This window comes from Engraulis encrasicolus, chromosome 3 (genome assembly GCF_034702125.1).
Source record: "Engraulis encrasicolus isolate BLACKSEA-1 chromosome 3, IST_EnEncr_1.0, whole genome shotgun sequence".
NCBI lineage: Eukaryota > Metazoa > Chordata > Actinopteri > Clupeiformes > Engraulidae > Engraulis > Engraulis encrasicolus.
In genome coordinates this window covers 44,863,608-44,882,046 of record NC_085859.1, presented here as the reverse complement: position 1 = coordinate 44,882,046, position 18,439 = coordinate 44,863,608, and the positions used below count along the sequence as shown (strand labels likewise).

Sequence of the window (18,439 nt, the reverse complement as noted above, 5' to 3'; positions counted from 1 at the left end):
TTTGCTGGAGTGTTCTTTACTTCCTCTAAATAATACTTACTTGTTGTAGAAGTTGTAGAGTAGGCTTTTACAGATGTCTGGGAGCTCACACCTGTTGCATTGACACATCACAGACATGCATATAGTTTTAGGATATTGAACACAGAAACACTTAACCACTCTAGGTCGACTTGCACATGTGCACATGCAAATACATGCATGCATTTGGTGCTGTATTTGTGCTGTATGGGTGGGGGTGGGGGTACCAGGGATGTCTATCAAGGGGGTAGTGTGACTGAGGCACCAGGGCCCCATGTATTTAGTGGGCCCACACACAGTTCGATTTATGAAGATATATGGCTGGGGGGGCGGGGGGGATGTCCTATAGGCCTCAATATTTACTGCTACGCCCCTGGGGGGTACACAAGTAATATTGTATTGGTACAGGAATCAAACTCCAATGCCATAACAGCCTCACCACATTACCCCATTACAGTCGGTATATTTTAGTGCCCTACTACAATACAGTGAAACTATTTCAAGGCAAAAGATCTTGTGACTCTCACCTATCAACATAGTTGAGTAACCTTTAAAGGCCCATTGATTATCTACTATATTAGTTTATTTCCATTCCATTCCACTTCCATTCCTAACCAATATGCCATGGCGTAATGGTTAGGGAGAGTGGTATTATGATAAGAGGGTTGCTGGTTCAAATCCCACCCTTAACCTACACCTCCATCGATTTCGGAAGTGCCATTGAGCAAGGCAGATTAACCCCCATTGCTCTGCCTATAGGGACTGTAACCAAGACTCTGTTAATAACTGTAAGTCGCTTTGGATGAAAGCATCAGGTAAGTGCAATGTAAAGTAAAAGGCGTCCCATACACAAGTTACACCTTTCATACAACAGGTGGAGCCTTTCATGTAAATCTGCCATTTTGAATTATCAGTATTTCAGCTTCAGGCCAGTAATTAGTTCTTTTTCTTAGTAAATATTCTTGAAAGAGACCAAAGTTGGAGCATCAATTTAGGAAATAATCTACTAAAATTACGCTTCAACATTTAAAACATGTCCGTTCTGAATTGCACATATCAGGTGAACAAGTATCTTATACCTTTGAGTTTCCTCCACATGATGAAGACGATAGCACCTCCGAGCAGGCACCCAAACACAGCTATGACAGTGGACACTATAGAGGTGGTTACTGAGTCCCAATTAAGCTCTGTGAAAAAGTGAAGAAAATGGCACTTCATGAAATAGAAAGAATGTATTATTTGTACATAATACCTCCCATCAAAGCACACAATGTCCACCACTCTAACCAAAGCCAATGTACACGATGGAAACCAAACCGCGTTAACAAGAGGATGCATGAATAGCCTACTCAAAATCTGTCAAAGCTTGTCCTTTTTTTCCCCATTGTGATTGACAGATATTCTGAGATGTTGTAAAAGCCAGCATTCATAATAGTAGTTAAGTTTAGTAATACCCAAGTTTGTGTCCAGTTTGTTGTCCAGGCTGAGGTGTTGAGCTGTGCAGGTGTAGTGATGCTGCTGTAGCTCCTCTGTGCTGACCTCCAGGCTCTTCCTCATCTGGTACGTCTCATCTCCATTAGGTAGCAGCTCCCCCCCAGTGATCTGGTGGTCAGGCACAGGCTGGCCATCTCTGAGCAGGGTCAGGTTGATGTGACGGGGGTACAAGCCAGTGGCCAGGCAGGTCAGACGAACTGAGGAGTCTGGACCTTGTTTTTGGAGGAGTCTGACTCTGGGCTTCACTGAATGTGTCAAAGATACATAGATGTCATCGTGCATATTACAAATGTAACATGCAACAAGTTCCATTTCCAGAAACTGTCAAATGAACAATAAATTATTCTTCAAATTCAGTATTGACAATGATTATTAAAGAGATGTATCATTTGGCTACAAATCCGAATTAATGCAGCCTTACATCATGGTTTCAGACAAATGAAATCATTTGAATTAAACTATCCCTGAAAAAATGTATGTATTTTTTCAGCTTTACGAGGGTGATGGAATAGCCTACTGTTTGCCGCCTTTCATTATTTTGTTTGTTTGTTTGTTTGTTTGTTTGCTTTTTAAACACAGGTAATAGACCAATAGTCGGCACATCATCCATTACACTTGCATTTTTATTACTCAAGCCACCCTCGAGTGAGTTTACTTTTTTGTTGTTTTTTTCAACCACAACTTGACGCCTGTATCACAGTGGGTTTACATAGGCCTACTATGGAGCGCCGTTTGTAAAGCTGATTGTGCTGAAACTTTCAGCAACATTTTGTCACATTTAGCTGAAATTACATCAACATTTTGTCACATTTAGCTTAAAACAGTGTTTTTAAAACGGTGTGAATTTTTCAGACTCCCCTTTTTGCACATTTAGAACAATGAATGTTAAATCTAAATAATGTATCTAAATGTTAAATCTAAATCTAAATAATATATAAAAATGTTCAATCTAAATGTCAAATCTAAATAATAAATCTAAATCTAAATGTAATATATAAATCTTAAATCTAAATATTAAATCTAAATGTTAAATATAAATGTTAAATCTAAATATTAAATCTAAATATAAATGTTGAATCTAAATGTTAAATATACATTTTATATCTAAATGTTAAATCTAAATCTAAATAATATATCTAAATATTAAATCTAAATGTCAAATCTAAATAATACATCTAAATTTAAATGTTAAATATAAACCTAAATCTAAATGTGGAATTTAAATCTAAATGTTAAATCTAAACCTGAATGTTAAATCTAAATGTTAAATCTAAATGGTAAACCTAAATGTTAAATCTAAATGTTAATATTTAGATTCATCATTTAGATTTAATATTTAGATTGAACATTTTTGTGTTTGTAACTTAACTTATCTATGTTAAATCTAAATGTCAAATCTAAATATTAATATTTAGATTTTACATTTAGATTTAACATTTAGGTTACGATTTAACATTTAGATTTAACATTTAGATTTAGATTTCACATTTAGATTTAAGTTTATATTCAACATTTAGATTTATTATTTAGATTTGACATTTAGATTTAATGTTTAGATATAGGCCTATTATTTAGATTTAGATTAAACATTTAGATTTAATATTTAGATTTAACATTTAGATTTAGATTTAACATTTAGATTTAGATTTAACATTTAGATTAAACATTTAGATTTAATATTTAGATTTAACATTTAGATTTAGATTTAACATTTAGATTTAAGATTTATATTTAATATTTAGATTTAGATTCATTATTTAGAGTTGACATTTAGATTTAACTTTTTTATATATTATTTACATTTATATTTAACATTTGGATACATTATTTAGATTTAACATTTATTGTTCTAAATGTGTAAAAAGGGGAGTCTGAAAAATTCATACAATTTTTATAACACTGTTTTAAGCTAAATGTGACAAAATGTTGCTGAATTTTTCAGCACAGTCAGCTTTACAAACGGCGCCCCATAGCCCACAGTGTTGAATCTCGCCCTCCAACCCGTGCCTGCAGTTCACCTAGGGAGCGCTGTCGAGACAGCAGAGGTCATAAGGCTGGCGCTAATAACTGACAATTGTGCTCGCTGTCGGCTGAAACTTGATAATATTACTGTAAGTTCTGAGAAACCAATGTGGAATTCAATTAAATATACAATAACCTGGGAGTTATGTCCTGATTTCCTACAGCTTTGGCATTTATGAGTCAGGCTCCGCTAGCATCTTGCTAACAAAATTGCTTTACGGCCGTCGTGATCACAGCAATGCAGCCGGCCGACCAATCCAAACGCAGTGTGTGAAGCCACTCGTGATGTCATACTGACAATAAAGACGTATTTTACAAAGATCCAGCGAGTTTAAACATTCAAATTAAGTGCTGTTTGAAAGGATAATCAATCCTGCCTTTTGGAAAAATAAAATGAAACGATGATACCAATTCTCTCCCAAAGCAATGGCAGCATCGTGGTTGAGCTCCATGGGACCCCATTCATTTCAACAGCCTCTGCGCTCCTTGGCGCTCCTCTGCGCTGTCTGGATGGCGCCACTTAGTGGACAGTACCACCCGGAAAAAGTCGCAAGATTCCTCTCTCGTACTACCCATAAACACTCTCTGCCTGTATAGAGACCTTCAGTGTTTGACAAATGTACCTGTTTTGAGAACCCGATGTCTTTCCCTCTTAAGATGTTTCTGCAGCATGCTGATGCAGTTGGGGTGGTAAATGTACTCGTACATGAAATGGAAGTTGTCAGGCCAATTGCTGTCCACAGCAGCTGGCCACACGCGGTCAGTGTGAAGAGTGTTAAGCTCTGGGTTGTAATGACGAGCGTCTCCACTCTCCCCGTTGTAAGCATCTCTTGATATTAGACCCCCAGGCTGACTGTCGTTCAATAGTTCACATCCCGATGCTCGCTGGAAGACAAAAATATCTGAAAGATATAAAGACACCATTTGGAGTGCATTTCTCGAAACCATCATTGCTAACTTCATTAGCGACTTTGTTGTTTGCAATGCAATTTCCCATTGCCAACTACCCAAGTTGCTGACTAGCTAACAACTACGCTTTCGATATCACACCCCTGGATTGGCCAATTGAGGAATTTCAGAAACAAAAGACATTCCAGATTTTATGAGCTAAGTGCTACCATTTAATTTTGCCCATGACCTGATGACTCAACCTGAACGAAGTGAAAAAACTTTGTAAAGAGAGGGTAGGGAGTAGGCGATCCTTCTTTGGGCTTTCATCACACACATTGTGGGTGCGTTGAGTTCCAATATGCGACCTTGCGTCCTGCACTTGGGCTTGTGGCCTCACGTTTTGCTGATGCCCTTCCTCCGTGGAGAAAACGATTAATTTTCCCCACTGTCAGCCAAGCCACAAGAATTTTTGGGGGACTATTGTTCAGTTACCATCCCGTTTGCAAATGAGAAAATGACTTTACAATTGAGCTTTTGCGAGATATTGAAATATAATGCTGTTGTCAGTGATGTCATCACGACATATTACTTCCTGGTAGGCCACAAGCACAAGTGGAGGACGGAAGATCGCATATTGGAACGTACTCACTGTATACTGTGCTACTTTGTTCCATATAATACGTTTTGTGTGAAGGTTAAAGGAATATCAAAACGGCATTAGTTACAGTCATGTCACATTAACCAGTCTCATTATCATTGAAGGAGCAAATCTTGGGCACCGACTCACTGTTTGTGTGGTTCAAGTAATTCCTGAGGTAGTCTGCTCTGTCCCTCATGCGTCCATAAATGTATCCAATAAAATTTCCAACGTAATTGATATCAGATGTGTCTGGTGTGTCTGAGATGTTTGGCCCTTTATACATAAGCTCATTGTCAATTATGTCATAGTATCCAATTTGAATGTCATCCAGCAAGGCTATAGCACTGAGTTCTGGGAAGGGAGTGTCTCCTTTGATGTAGGTGACCATCATCCACAGGGAATGAGAACCTGGGAAAAAAAAAACACGCGGTCAGTGTGAAGAGTGGTAGCCCCTTAATGCGCGCCGTACCTCCTGTGGCACGCTGTAATAGACATTGAAAGTGAACTACTATAGTACAACATTACTATGACAGTGCATGGGGCCTTTAGTAATACATTACAACTTGGTCATTGCCATCCTGGAAACAGCTCATTTATAATGCCGTGTCTTAAGGGGTTAAGCTCTGGGTTGTAATGGCGAGCGTCTCCACTCTCCCCGTTGTAAGCATCTCTTGATATTAGACCCCCAGGCTGACTGTCGTTCAATAGTTCACATCCCGATGCTCGCTGGAAGACAAAAATATCTGAAAGATATAAAGACACCATTTGGAGTGCATTTCTCGAAACCATCATTGCTAACTTCATTAGCGACTTTGTTGTTTGCAATGCAATTTCCCATTGCCAACTACCCAAGTTGCTGACTAGCTAACAACTACGCTTTCGAGAAACACACCCCTGGATTGGCCAATTGGGGAATTTCAGAAACAAAAGACATTCCAGGTTTTATGAGCTAAGTGCTGCCATTTAGTTTTTCCCATGACCTGATCAGAGATTCTTTAAGTATAAACGATGGTGGCAACACCCAATTACACAGCATGTATACTTAAACACAATCTATGCTATAACTCCATCGCTGAGTCAAACATTAATAAATGAAAACATGGCTTAAATTAGTCTTTTCCAACGAGCGACCTATTTCGACGCTTCAAAGCACGGCTCATCTGATTTTCTAGCGTAAACACGGTGTAGGCAGAGATTCTTCAAGTATAGAGATATGCCAACATAATAGGTTTCTATGGGCACCTAACATGACCAGGTTCCGGTCTGCCTAAAGGGGCGTGTCATAATGCTCCTAGCATTAAATAGAACAGTCCTCAGGTCTGTCTAGGTCTGCCTAAAGGGGGATTTCCCCCCCAATAATAGAACCCGGAAACCCGGAATGAGAACCTAAAAAAAGGGGGGGGGTAATTGAAAATACTTAAAGCGATCTACAGGTAACACGTTTAGGTACTTTGGGTGTCAGTGTTTTGACAAGTGGTTGCAGAATCTGTTAGCAAGGAATAACATATTGGTTTTACATAAAATGTCTAGGAAATTATATATTTTGATGTGAAAGGCACACCCACTTTTTACAAATCACTTAACCATCACATCATTTCTATTGCGTAGTGTAGCCTATGTGGCGATAACCACTGGAATGAACAGATGGATTAAGTCATCTTACCTGCAGTGGCCTTCAGATGGGCCAACAGAAGGGTCAGGATGAAGAGTTTCTTCATGGTAATATTCTACTTTAGGCTTGTCCGAACTTGACAACATAAAATTTGATCCTTTAGCCAAGCAAAACAACAAACTTCAGATCAGATGATAAAGGGAATTTGTACATTCACAAGATGAAATGCGTCACAACAACCCTCCTAGCGACAGCCCTTTATTACGTATTGTGCCACCACATCTTTTCCTGATTTGATGGCTGGATGGGCCCACTTTAGTCTTAAGGTTTAACAATAACAGTCAGGTGTAATGTTTAACCACAGGGCTGGCATAGACTCTCTCTTATGTTATTCCTCCTCTCTCTTCTGTTTTATTGGTTCTTGGTTGGCTTGATGAGGCCACTGCCCTGTCTAGTTTGACTAGCAGACTCCTATTTTTCAAGCTTTTGTTTTCAGACTTCTTAGTGGTGTGTTCAGCTGGAGTGTATCACTGCACTTTTACTCCCTCACACTACGTATATCCGCTGACTCCACCTTTGGGGCGCCGTCTGTAAAGTTGACAGTGCTGAAAATTCCATCACCATTTTGTCACCTTTAGCTTAAAAGCAAGCTTATATTGTGAAGGCTTTTCAGATATCTGAGTGGTGTGGTGAGCTGGAGTTTACCACTTCAGTTTTCCTCCCTCACACTTCATCTGCTGCTGACTCCACCCACCTCTGTAGTGTTGCCACCTGCTCTGCTACTTCCCAATTGTCCCGATTTTAATGTCCCGGATTGTTTTTTTTGTTTTTTTTCCTGGACACTGAATGAAGTATGCCATTGTGTATAAGCAAAAAAGCCAATTGAGTTTGAAATGTCCAGGTTGTTTTGCCAGACACAGGTGGCAACCCTATCTGTACTCCTCAACATGGATATGCTTACTAATTTACTATCACCGGTATCTTCAGTTATCTACCTACAGTCGGTCCCCCTACAATGCACACCCTTTACCGAGGTAATGCCACGTCATCCACCTCGGTACGTACCGGGCCTAGCTGCAGTGTACCCAAACAACCGCCAGGTGGCACTTGGGAGCGCTTGCTATACTTGGGAGCGCTCGCTATACGCTTTACCACGTGGTAGCGCATGTTCAGGTTTGTAATGAGAGATCAAGGACCCAAGAACCCATAATCCAGAAGGATTTAAAAAAAACCTGTATATATATATGATATCTCTTTCTCTCTCTCTCTCTCTCTCTCTCTCTAGCAGTAAATACTGTATGTGCTCATATCTTATAGGCTACTACTGTATGTGAATGTATGACTTCAGTACACAGACTAGCAAGACTGCCTCCACAGGTTTGGGATTACGCAGTTCATTCTTAATTTTGTAACTGTGTCAAATAAATGTGGGCTATCTCATTGTAGGCCTGTATCTGGTGTCCTGAGGCAACCTCTGAAAACAGGAGCTGGGTAACAGAAGTAAAAAAAAAAAAAGAAGGCAAATCATGTTCAATCCACTAGAGTGCAGTATAACGCTACATGGGTTTTGCAAAGAGTTTTTTCCATTGCCGGTAAATCTTTGCCTGATTTTCATAGACTTCAGATCACTACCGCGATTCTGGTCTGACCAGGACTATAACGATTAGCATTTCCATACAGGAAGAACTTTGTTTCCATGGCCTGGTTAACCCGCCTCCCTTAGCTTGCTACTGGTTGAGGGATCTGCCAAAGTTTAAACCAAACATTCCTTAGCCCAATAGAACGTCTCTGCTGAAACCACGTCACTGCCTTGAACTTGCCTCTACCCAGGGCGGTTGGAAATGCTCAGTTGATTGGTTCCAGACAAAGTGGGTGGAGTTCCCGGGATTGAGCAAGCTCCTGGCTCTACTGTGTGTAGCTGAGCCGAAGGCATTGCGTCACCAGTAGGGCAGAGCCCTGCTAGGTAAATCACACCTTTATACTAAAAATAGGGCCTAGCTAAGTTGGCCTACCATTCTCTAGCTCGTAGCAATTTCGTGAATTATAAATGAAATGTGGGAGGTTTTTGTTGGCTATGGCCAAATGCTGTTACCATGAACAAAAAATATAAATTTTCCATGTGAATGAGCAAGCATTTCAGGTTCAACTTTTTTCTCATTTTACTTCACTGGTTTTGATGCAAAGTAGCATTTCTGCATGATCAAGGACTGTGCAGATATTAATGATGATCTAATGAGTGACTTTCCTAAAATTCATCAATGTATACTCAAATCCCTTCACGTGAAATAAAACTAATCTGATTATGTTGATATTGTATATATTACTTTATTTTGATTACTAATAAAGAGGTGAGAATAAGGGGTAAATGTTGCAGACTATTTTTCTATACCCTCAAACATTAAACTTTCTGTCAGATAAGAGGGGCCTAAGGTGGCCTAAAACTCACCATAGTCCCTCTTCTTCCTCTTCCTCTTCCTCGCGTTAGAGAGAGAGCCAAAGTTACGCTCCTTAAATGTGGATTTCCAACTGCTGGATTGGGTGTATACAGCCTATTTTAAAAAAAAAAAACAAACAAAAAAACAGTAGGTCCCTTGGGCTCTACCGCCGGGCTCACTACTTCCCCTTCTTCCTCCTTATAGGGGGATGATGACTGACTTAGGCCTACTTTGGGTTCTTAGTCAGATGTCACATAGGCCTACATCTAATTTTGTTTTGCCAGGTGCAGGGTCAAAACATAAAGTTCATAGGGTAAGAAAGAACTGCACGCCAATTATCTCCCTTTTCATACATTTTTATTTCAGTGACGTTTCGGGTCAACACAGCCATTCCTCAGAAAAGAGTGATCGTGCAGCAGACCCTTAAGTTACATTTGCCTACCATGTGAACATGACCTTATGTACAACCAATAGGCCTACAAATATTTACACAATACATTTACATAATATAAAATATTTACATAATTGGACAAAGGTGTAATACATCAGTGCAATTTTCAGTACATAAACAATGTAAAGATCAGCATGCTTTGCACTGAATGAAAGAATAAAATAATAAAATGCACAAAGGTTTTAATGAAGAAGCAGTAGCAGTGACCTATGACATATCAGCAAAGGGTAAAGAGTGCAAGTGATTTTACAGAGTGCTTACCATCACAATGGCCACTCTTGCATGAATAAAAAATACACCATTTGTCATTATTCCAGTTATTTAATTATAGCAAGAACTTTGATCAGTCATAGAAGACTTTCCTCTCTTTAAAGGTCTGCCTTTCCTGATGTGATGCCTTTATCCATGTCCTCTGTACCTATACAAACGAAAATTACAATTCAGTTCATTTTTTCAGTTTACAGCATTCAGTACAGTAGGCTATGTTCTTCATGGTTGTAATGATGTGGAATATGGCATGATTTACATACCATGGTTTGCATTTGTCACAGTTAAAATTAAATAAACTGTAAATTCAAGGTGGACTGTACATTGGTGGTGGCATAGGAAAATGAGGTGATCAGGTGTGCACTTGTTGGAGGTGCAGTGCCCTCTCCGTGCATGATACTTACCTGAGGCAGGAGAGTAGCTCCCCTCACTTGTCTTAGTGGTACCTGTGGTAGACATGCAATAGTTATGGGATCAGTTATGCTTTTAATAGTTATGGGATCACAGAGACAGAGACAAAAAAACACTCCATATTGTGAAAAATAATTGGTGCTTTTTGTGTCACAAGTTATTTTTACAAGTATTGGGTGGGAGGTGAGTGGTCAACACAGCATCTAGTGTTCTATATTATGCACTGTTACAAGAGTCAAACTCCTTTACCGGTGTCACAGCTGGCCCACATCAGGAAGTATTTTTATGCTACAGTAAAACATTTTTAGGGTTGTTGATCTTGTGCCTATTACCAAGAAACATCCAAACATCAAGTAACCTTAATGGTTCAGGCGCACATGTAACACAATTATCTTACCACTGTGTTTCCTCCTACAAATGAAAATGACCACAACTCCTCCAAGCAGGCACACAGCTACAGCTACAAGGACACTGGGTACAATAGAGGTGGTTACCGAATCCCACTCATGGTCTGTCAAATATGTATGAAGGAAATTATTATTGCCCATGAATAACAAGCAAGCATGGCAAAGGCAATAGGTGAAACAAACCATTGTATGACACACGCTGAATAGAAATCTATTTGTCCAATTATTTGTCTACCTAAATGTACATCCAGTTTGTTGTCCAGGCTGAGGTGTTGAGCTGTGCAGGTGTAGTGATGCTGCTGTAGCTCCTCTGTGCTGACCTCCAGGCTCTTCCTCATCTGGTACGTCTCATCTCCATTAGGTAGCAGCTCCCCCCCAGTGATCTGGTGGTCAGGCACAGGCTGGCTGTCTCTGAGCAGGGTCAGGTTGATGTGACGGGGGTAGAAGCCAGTGGCCAGGCAGGTCAGACGAACTGAGGAGCCTGGACCTCGTTTCTGGATGATCCTCACTTTGGGCTTCACTGAAAGGGAATATGAAAAATATGCATACCATACACAAGTTACTGTGACTGACCACCGTTCAAGGAATGAAAATGAAAACCTGGAACGTTACACATGCACAGAAACAAAAACAAAAACTGAATCATGTTTATGTACCAGAACAGAAACATTTATTTAAAATAATAATATCCAGTTCACACTGGTTTTTATTTCGTTCCTCAAAGTCTCCGTAGCCTACAAATAAAAAGTGCATTCTTCTTCTGCAAGAGTTTCTATGATCCGCTGGAGGTCACTTCTTGTGTGACGTCGTTTGTTGACTGAATCGAGAGATCAGAAAAAGAGAGCTTATGGCTCCCAAGAATCCCAAGAAACCCGGGAAACTCGGGAAAAGGTGGCGTGAACATTTGGTGTCAGGTCAAGATTTCTCAAGGTTGATCTCAGGCGGAAGTATATACAGTAATAATGAGTTCCTGAGCTGACGTTTTCAGTAACAACATTCGCATCACCAACATGGCAGCCATGCACGCAACTGGCATGTAAACACAAATTATATCACAAATGCTAAAATATGATTGTGTAATCACTATCAACAACACCAGTTACTGTCAGTGTTGCCTGATTGGGCGGGTGCCCGCCCAATTGGGCTACTTGGGATGAGCGTCTGCGGGTAAAAATGGGGGAAATTGGCAATTTGGTGTTTTTTTGCAGCCGTTTTGGGCCCATAGAAGTCAATGTAATTTGTTGATTTTGGGCGGAATTTAGTGCATTTTGGCGGGTTTTGAGAAGCTTTTGGGCAGGATTTGGTCAGACACATCTGGCAACACTGGTTACTGTCCTTCAATTGCAGATTGTAGCGAAGGGCCAGACCTTCTGGGCTAGTAAACTGGGGATCTGTCTGCTACACCAAAGAGTCAGGCTTGTTGACGTGACAGTCAAAAAAACACTCACAACGCTAGTGATGGTCACTCCATCACACTGCCTTCCCCTACGGGAATGTGGTGTCCCTCACGCAACTGCCCATCATGCTTCTCCCATCCAGTGTGCCCTGTCATCAATGCTTCACCCATCACTGGGGTCCCTCACACTTGGGTCACCAATCCTGGGGGTCCCTCACATGGAATTACGTCTCACACACAATGGGTATTTCTCAAAACCTAGTCTGCACACTTCCAAGTGTGGTCAGCCTAATTAGTCCCACCCAGTGATTGGATACTCTTTGGTGAACTCTATGGAGTATCCAATCACTGGGTGTGACTAATTAGGCCGAACACACTTGGAAGTGTGCGGAGTAGGTTTTGAGAAATACCCAATGGATACGCTTCCAATGGCCTCACGGTAGTCATCCCACTTCCGACACCATTTGTAGCGAAGGGGAGTAGAGTTGCCCCGCCGGGACTCGAATCCAGAGCTTCTGGGGTAGTAAACTGGGGCTTTGACAGCTACACCAAAGAGCCAGGCTCGTTGGCGTGACAGTCGGAACACATCCACAACCCTAGTGATGGTCACTCCATCACACAGATGCACATATGTCAGTAATACTGGTCTCTGACTGTTCAATTTAGCCTACTTAGGCTAAAATCATATGGCTCAAGTGGAGGTGAAAAAAAGAAAACCAAAACAAAACACGCATTATTCCCTTTTGTTCCGGGATCTGTGTCGTTCATGCGCCACAGCCTGGAACTCGGTTGTCTTGTCAGCAGTGTCGTCAGCCGTCTCGAGAGGTCCCGAATAAGTGACGCCTACATTAGCCATGAGATTCAAATCACTACAGGGTCAGCATTTTGAGGTCTTGGACCTTATTGACGGTGAATTGGATAGGCGTTTTGATCAGTGTAACTTTGGAGTTGTGGATATCCAGAGGCTACTGGTCACAGGCTTTGGGAAGTTTGAAGCAAAGAGGTTGGATTAATAAAGAGGAAACAAAGCACGCCCACCCAATGCAAACGAGGGTGCTCAAGTTGGATCTCCTAAGGGGGCGTTGTCCCCTCCCCCTTCTTCTATTTTTGAGGTGTTTGCACAAGAAGTGCACTAACACCATCTACAGCACTAAAGGGACTCCATTTATTCTCATCTTCAGGCCTCCGAAGGTCTTGACCGAAGGTCTGCTAAAGGGGCGTTCACCCGATAAGTGGATACCGGAAAATAACTAGTATGACGCATCTCTGTCTATAATGGTGCATTCCCCAGTGGTAGGAGCGTCCCAATAGGCAACCAGGAGTCAGCTATCTCCCACTTCACAAGTGTTCCAACCAGCAAATCAAAGAAACTACAAACATGGAGGGACAAAAAATACATATTCACTCCTCAAAGATGTCAGCCATGCGTTCTTTTCATTTAACCTCATTACATCTTTGAAAGAGGCAATGCCAATAACTAGAACTACACCTTAGAAAAGTTCATCTGCGGTTTTGCAACCGTTAACCTGTCTGAATCAACTTTATTTGTCAATAGAATGATGAATGCTAAGTATTGTGCAACATAAACTATTCCTATCACTGTGTGCTGCCATTGCTGTGATGACATCACGATAGTCAACGGGGTGAAGTCGGTTTGCTTTGATTTTGCCCCAGCTCGCGACTTGAACATCCCGCTTCAACAGGCGTTCCAATGCATTTCAGCAAGTAGGAGGTCAGAAACATCCCATCTCCCACCCTTGGGGAATGCACCATTAGATCTCTGTTTGAGGGGTAAGTCATGTTTATTTCTAATAGTGCCGCCGAGTGCTGTTTCCTCTGTTTTACATGATTCTATACTGCTTTGGTACTGATAAAAAAAAATTACTACTACTACAAAAATTACTACTGAGGTTCTTTTGTTGTGTACTGCCAGCTGTTTAGCCCTTTCATCTGCACATGTGCTGGAATATTGTGGGTTAAAGTCATTGCTCCCTCTGCTGGAGACCAAGATCCTGTAGGAATGGGAGTGTCACTTGCAAGCAGTGTCATTGGCTTTGACCATTATGGATTTGCTGCCCTCCTCTGTGGCATGTTTGGCATGTACAAAGATGCGGCTATCAGCTTCCTCTGAACACTTGTCTAGATGATCAAGACAGATTTCCGAAGTACTCAAGACATTGGGCCCCGTGGTGACAACTATGTTAGGCAGAGTCATTTGAGCAATCTTGTCAGCCAGAAAGTGGAAGAGATCTGTTTTATTGTCATCATGCCTCAGAAAATTGCGCCAGTTTGATGGAATTTTATTCTTGTTGGTCACTTGGCGTCGACGTCCCTGTCCTCGTTTAGATCTTGTGTCTTTTTTAAGGCTTGATGGACTGTATACATCAAACACAATGTGTGTGCTCTTGTATTTCATTGCATAAGCATATATGCAGGGCAGAATATCCAGTGCTGCATAGTCCTCAAATGTCTTCGATCTGGTTGGTGGCAATGTATGGACCAAAGCTGCACCATCTACAATGATAACTTCAGTGTCTGGTTCTTGAAGATACTGCTATTGGACACTACAACTGAGTTGCGCTTGGCATTACTACACCCATATGAGCTAGTGGCTTGGCAGGTATAGACCAGCTGATTAAATATGATTAAGGCTTAAGTCATAAGGTGAGTAAATAGATTAAGTGTACCTTTTTTAAGAACCCGGTTTCTTTCATTGGCAAGATGTTTCTGCAGCAGGCTAATACAGGTGGGATGGTAAATGTATTCATGCATAAAATGAAGACTGTCAGCTGAATGATCCGCTGCTTCTGGCCACACACGGTCAGTGTGAAGAGTGTTAAGTTCTGGATTGTAATAGCGAATGTCCCCGCTCTCTCCGTTGTAGGCATCTCTGATTATTAGACCCCTGGGCTGATCATTGTCCGATATCTCACATGTAGCTGTTCGCTGATGGATCCAAACATCTGAAAGAGATAAAAGATTATTTCTAATTTAATAAATCCACTCATATTATGATGGCTAATTGATGATTACTGCCTGTGTGTGCATTAAAGAAAGGATATCTATCTATGAACTTTTAGCCAACTAATATGTCATTGTGCACCATACATTTCTTGTCAAATTTCCAGATATAACAAACAGATAAATGTCACTTTTATTTTTGAGTGACTGTGTCACTAGAGGAACCAAATCTTTAGAACTGACTTACTGCTTGTGTCATTCAGGTGACTGTTCAAGTACAACACTCTGTGCCTCATGTGTGCTGATATGTGTCCAATGACATCTCCAATGTACTTCAAGTCAGATGGGCCTGGTCTTACAGTGGGGTTGTTCTGTCCTCTGTGTACAAGCTTTTCGATAATCGTGTCATAGTACATAACTTGAATGTCATCCAACAAAACTACAGCGCTGCCTTCTGGGAAGGGGGTGTCTCCTACGATGAAGGAGGCTATCATCCTCAGGGAATGAGAACCTGGAAAAGGAGCAGGATACCATTGTTTGGGCCCGATACTGATACCCGATACCTGACTGTGCAGTATTGGCCGATACCGATACCATACTGATACCTCTCTGTTTGATACAGTATATACGAAGAGCTGCATAGGCTACTACTTGGATGTAACTGTAAAGTTATTGAATGAATGACCAGGACAACAAATGCAGTGAACTATTATTTCTTTATTATTTCTTCATTCTCAAAACCCTGTTACAGATTCTGCTTTGCGCCTTCTGGTTTCCCTTTTCTATCTGTCTTCCGCTTCCCCCTTTTCTAACTTGAACTTGAACTCCAACTTGCACCACCTTGTGGCTAGAATTAACAATGAACACAATACTGTGAATCATGAACATTACAACACTTCTTTTTTTTTTTTTTTTGAAAGAAAGAAAGAAATTATCTGCGTTATTCAAAGTCAGCGAGATATGATGGGGGCCCTCTGTTCATTCTGACTGGGTATCTGCGGTCAGGTGACTGTGGCTCTGGAGGGTCAGGGGCTGGGGGCTGTGGTGTTTGTTCAGGAAGGATTTCGGTCCAGTTCATGGGGTCTTGTTGTCCACTCATGGTTCTTCGTTGAGTCGAGGGATTTCCATTTGCTGTTATGGGTTTGAAGTGGGATGAGTTTCTGGTGATAACGTGATTGTTGTTTTTAGCTGTCACCATGGATCCTTTTATGGCAATGATTTTGTACGGGTGGGGGTTATAGGCAGGGCATAGCTTCCCATCTTTCTTTTGACGACAAAGGACAGCGTCACCCACCCTCAATGACGATGGAGTGGTATGGCGCGTCCTGTCAGCATGAAATTTCATCCGTGACTTTGCCAGGGAGTCTGTGCGTTGTATGGATGTAGCAGTTGGGCACTTGATGGGTACAGGGGAATCAGGCAACTTGATCCTAAGGGGTCTCCCAAATAGCACATCAGCAGGTGCCAAGCCGGTCGAGCAGTGAGGTGTGGCACGGTAATTGCGAAGGAAAGTGTACAAAGTCTGTTTCCATGGGCGCTGTTCCACATGTGTTGCATTTATGGCCTTCTGAATTGTGCGCATGAAGCGTTCGGCCTCTGCATTAGCCTGCGGCCAAAGTGGAGTTATTTTTCTGTGTCTGAAACCTAAGTAAGCTGCAAACTCAGCAAACTCTGAGCCTTGAAACGGCGGGCCATTGTCTGTTTTGACCTCTAGGGGGATTCCGAATGTTGCGAACATTTTATCAAGTTTGGGAATAGTGGCCTTCGCTGATGTGGACTGCACAATCTCTACTTCTGGATACCTGGAGTACTCATCAATGACCACTAAAAGGTAATCACCAGAGGGGAAAGGACCACAGAAGTCAACGCTGACTTTTTCCCATGGTGATGATGGCAATTCAGACATGCAAAGAGGTTCTCGTGTGTGAGTGACTACAACCGCCTGACATGGGATGCAGCCAGCTATCATGGTGTCCACCTGTCTGTCAATGCCAGGGAACCAAACCTTCTCTCTAATCAGTTTCTTTGTCTTGACCAGGCCCTGATGGCCTTCATGTGCAATCGATATGGCCCTGGACTGTAGAGAGTGGGGTATAACGATTTTTCTGCCCAGTAGTACAGTATCATCGGTGGCTGTCACAGTCAGATCATCTTTGACTTTGTAGAACGATTTCAGGGCATGAACATTCACTCCATCAGCAAAGTCTTGTGTTTTAGACAGTGAGTGCCAGGAGTTTCGTTTGATAAAATTGATTATTGTGCCCAGTGTGGGGTCAGCTGTTGTTGCCTCCTGAATTTCATTGAGTGTCATGGCTTTGGGGACAGCATTCGCAGTAATGAAGTTAACATATTCCTCCACTTGTTGTTGGATATGTGACACGTCTGCAGGGTGGCGGGACATGTAATCTGCAGGGTTGCCTTTGCCAGCTTTGTAATGGACTCTGTAGTTGTAAGGTTGGAGACGTAGGCTCCAGCGTTCAATACGAGCAGGTGGCTTAGACTTGGGGTTGTTGAAAATCCATTCCAGTGGTTTGTGGTCACTCACAAGGGTAAATGGTGCCCCATATAGATACATGTGAAAATGTTCGCAGCCCCACACAATAGCAAGGGCCTCTCGTTCTGTTTGTGAGTATTTTTGTTCAATGTTCGACAGAGCCCTGCTTGCATAGCTGACCACCCTGGCTGGTTCATGTGGGCTTCGTCTCTGCGCCAACACGGCTCCAAGGCCCACAGGGCTGGCATCCACTACTAGTTCAGTCACTTTGGATGGGTCAAAGTAGGTCATGACTGCATTATTTGACAGGCTTTGTTTTAGCGTATCCAGAGATTTTTGATGTTCTTCTGTCCATTTCCAGCATGCATTCTTTTTTGTGAGTGCTCTTAAAGGCTGTGTTATGGTGGCGAAATCTTTGATGAATCGGGCACTGTAGTTTGCCATGCCAAGAAGACTGCGAACCTCGCCAGCATTGGTTGGTGCAGCAGCATCATGTAGTGCCTGGACCTTTTTCGGATCAGGAGAAAAGCCTCCATCGGAGAATGTGTATCCAAAGAAATCCAGAGTGGTTTGTGCGTAGGAGCATTTGGCCTTGTTTAAGGTTAGGTTCTTTTCTTTCAGACGTTGAAATGTTGCTCTTAGGGATGCGTCATGGCCAGCCTTCGTCGTGCCGAACACTAGAATGTCATCACTCAGGTTAATGACTCCTGGGATACCATCTAGGGCTTGCTGAACAGCATTTTGAAACACTTCAGCTGCTGATGACACTCCAAAACTCAGTCGTTTGTATCTTCTCAGTCCTACGTGAGTGGAGAATGTTGTGATGTATCGTGATGATGGCTCCAGCTCCAACTGGTGATAGCCACAATTCAAATCCAGTTTTGAGAAGAATCGAGCTCCATTAAGTGCTTGTATGACATCGTCTACTGTAGGTGTGATA

General features: G+C 41.8%; 2 protein-coding genes across 2 annotated transcripts in view; both read right to left on the bottom strand.

Annotated features, from left to right (window-relative positions):
• Window positions 1-6,783, bottom strand: part of LOC134445075 (uncharacterized) — a 34,309-nt gene extending 27,526 nt beyond the window's left edge. Inside the window, exons 1-6 of the mRNA XM_063194190.1 lie at window positions 6,729-6,783; window positions 5,213-5,473; window positions 4,158-4,436; window positions 1,473-1,757; window positions 1,098-1,205; window positions 41-91 (exon numbers count right to left, since the gene is read on the bottom strand). Coding sequence (XP_063050260.1) covers window positions 41-91; window positions 1,098-1,205; window positions 1,473-1,757; window positions 4,158-4,436; window positions 5,213-5,473; window positions 6,729-6,783 — 1,039 coding nt within the window. The remainder of the gene's footprint in view (window positions 1-40; window positions 92-1,097; window positions 1,206-1,472; window positions 1,758-4,157; window positions 4,437-5,212; window positions 5,474-6,728) is intronic.
• Window positions 6,784-10,600: 3,817 nt separating this feature from the next.
• On the bottom strand, window positions 10,601-15,513 carry LOC134445068 (class I histocompatibility antigen, Gogo-OKO alpha chain-like). The gene is made up of 4 exons (XM_063194181.1): window positions 15,253-15,513; window positions 14,732-15,007; window positions 10,884-11,168; window positions 10,601-10,752 (listed from the first exon to the last, which is right to left on the bottom strand). The coding sequence occupies exons 1-4, from the start codon at window positions 15,497-15,499 to the stop codon at window positions 10,601-10,603; spliced, it is 960 nt and encodes a 319-aa protein (XP_063050251.1). The 5' UTR covers window positions 15,500-15,513.
• Between the last annotated feature and the right edge of the window lie 2,926 nt (window positions 15,514-18,439).

What these genes read in the sequence shown, in the direction of transcription:
- LOC134445068 (XM_063194181.1), bottom strand. Translation starts at nt 15,499, where the DNA reads ATGATAGCCTCCTTCATCGTAGGAGACACCCCCTTCCCAGAAGGCAGC. An exon ending in TCACCTGAATGACACAAGCA is followed by an intron (nt 15,008 to 15,252) that starts GTAAGTCAGTTC and finishes TATCTCTTTCAG; the next exon opens with ATGTTTGGATCCATCAGCGA. An exon ending in CAAACTGGATGTACATTTAG is followed by an intron (nt 10,753 to 10,883) that starts GTAGACAAATAA and finishes CATATTTGACAG; the next exon opens with ACCATGAGTGGGATTCGGTA.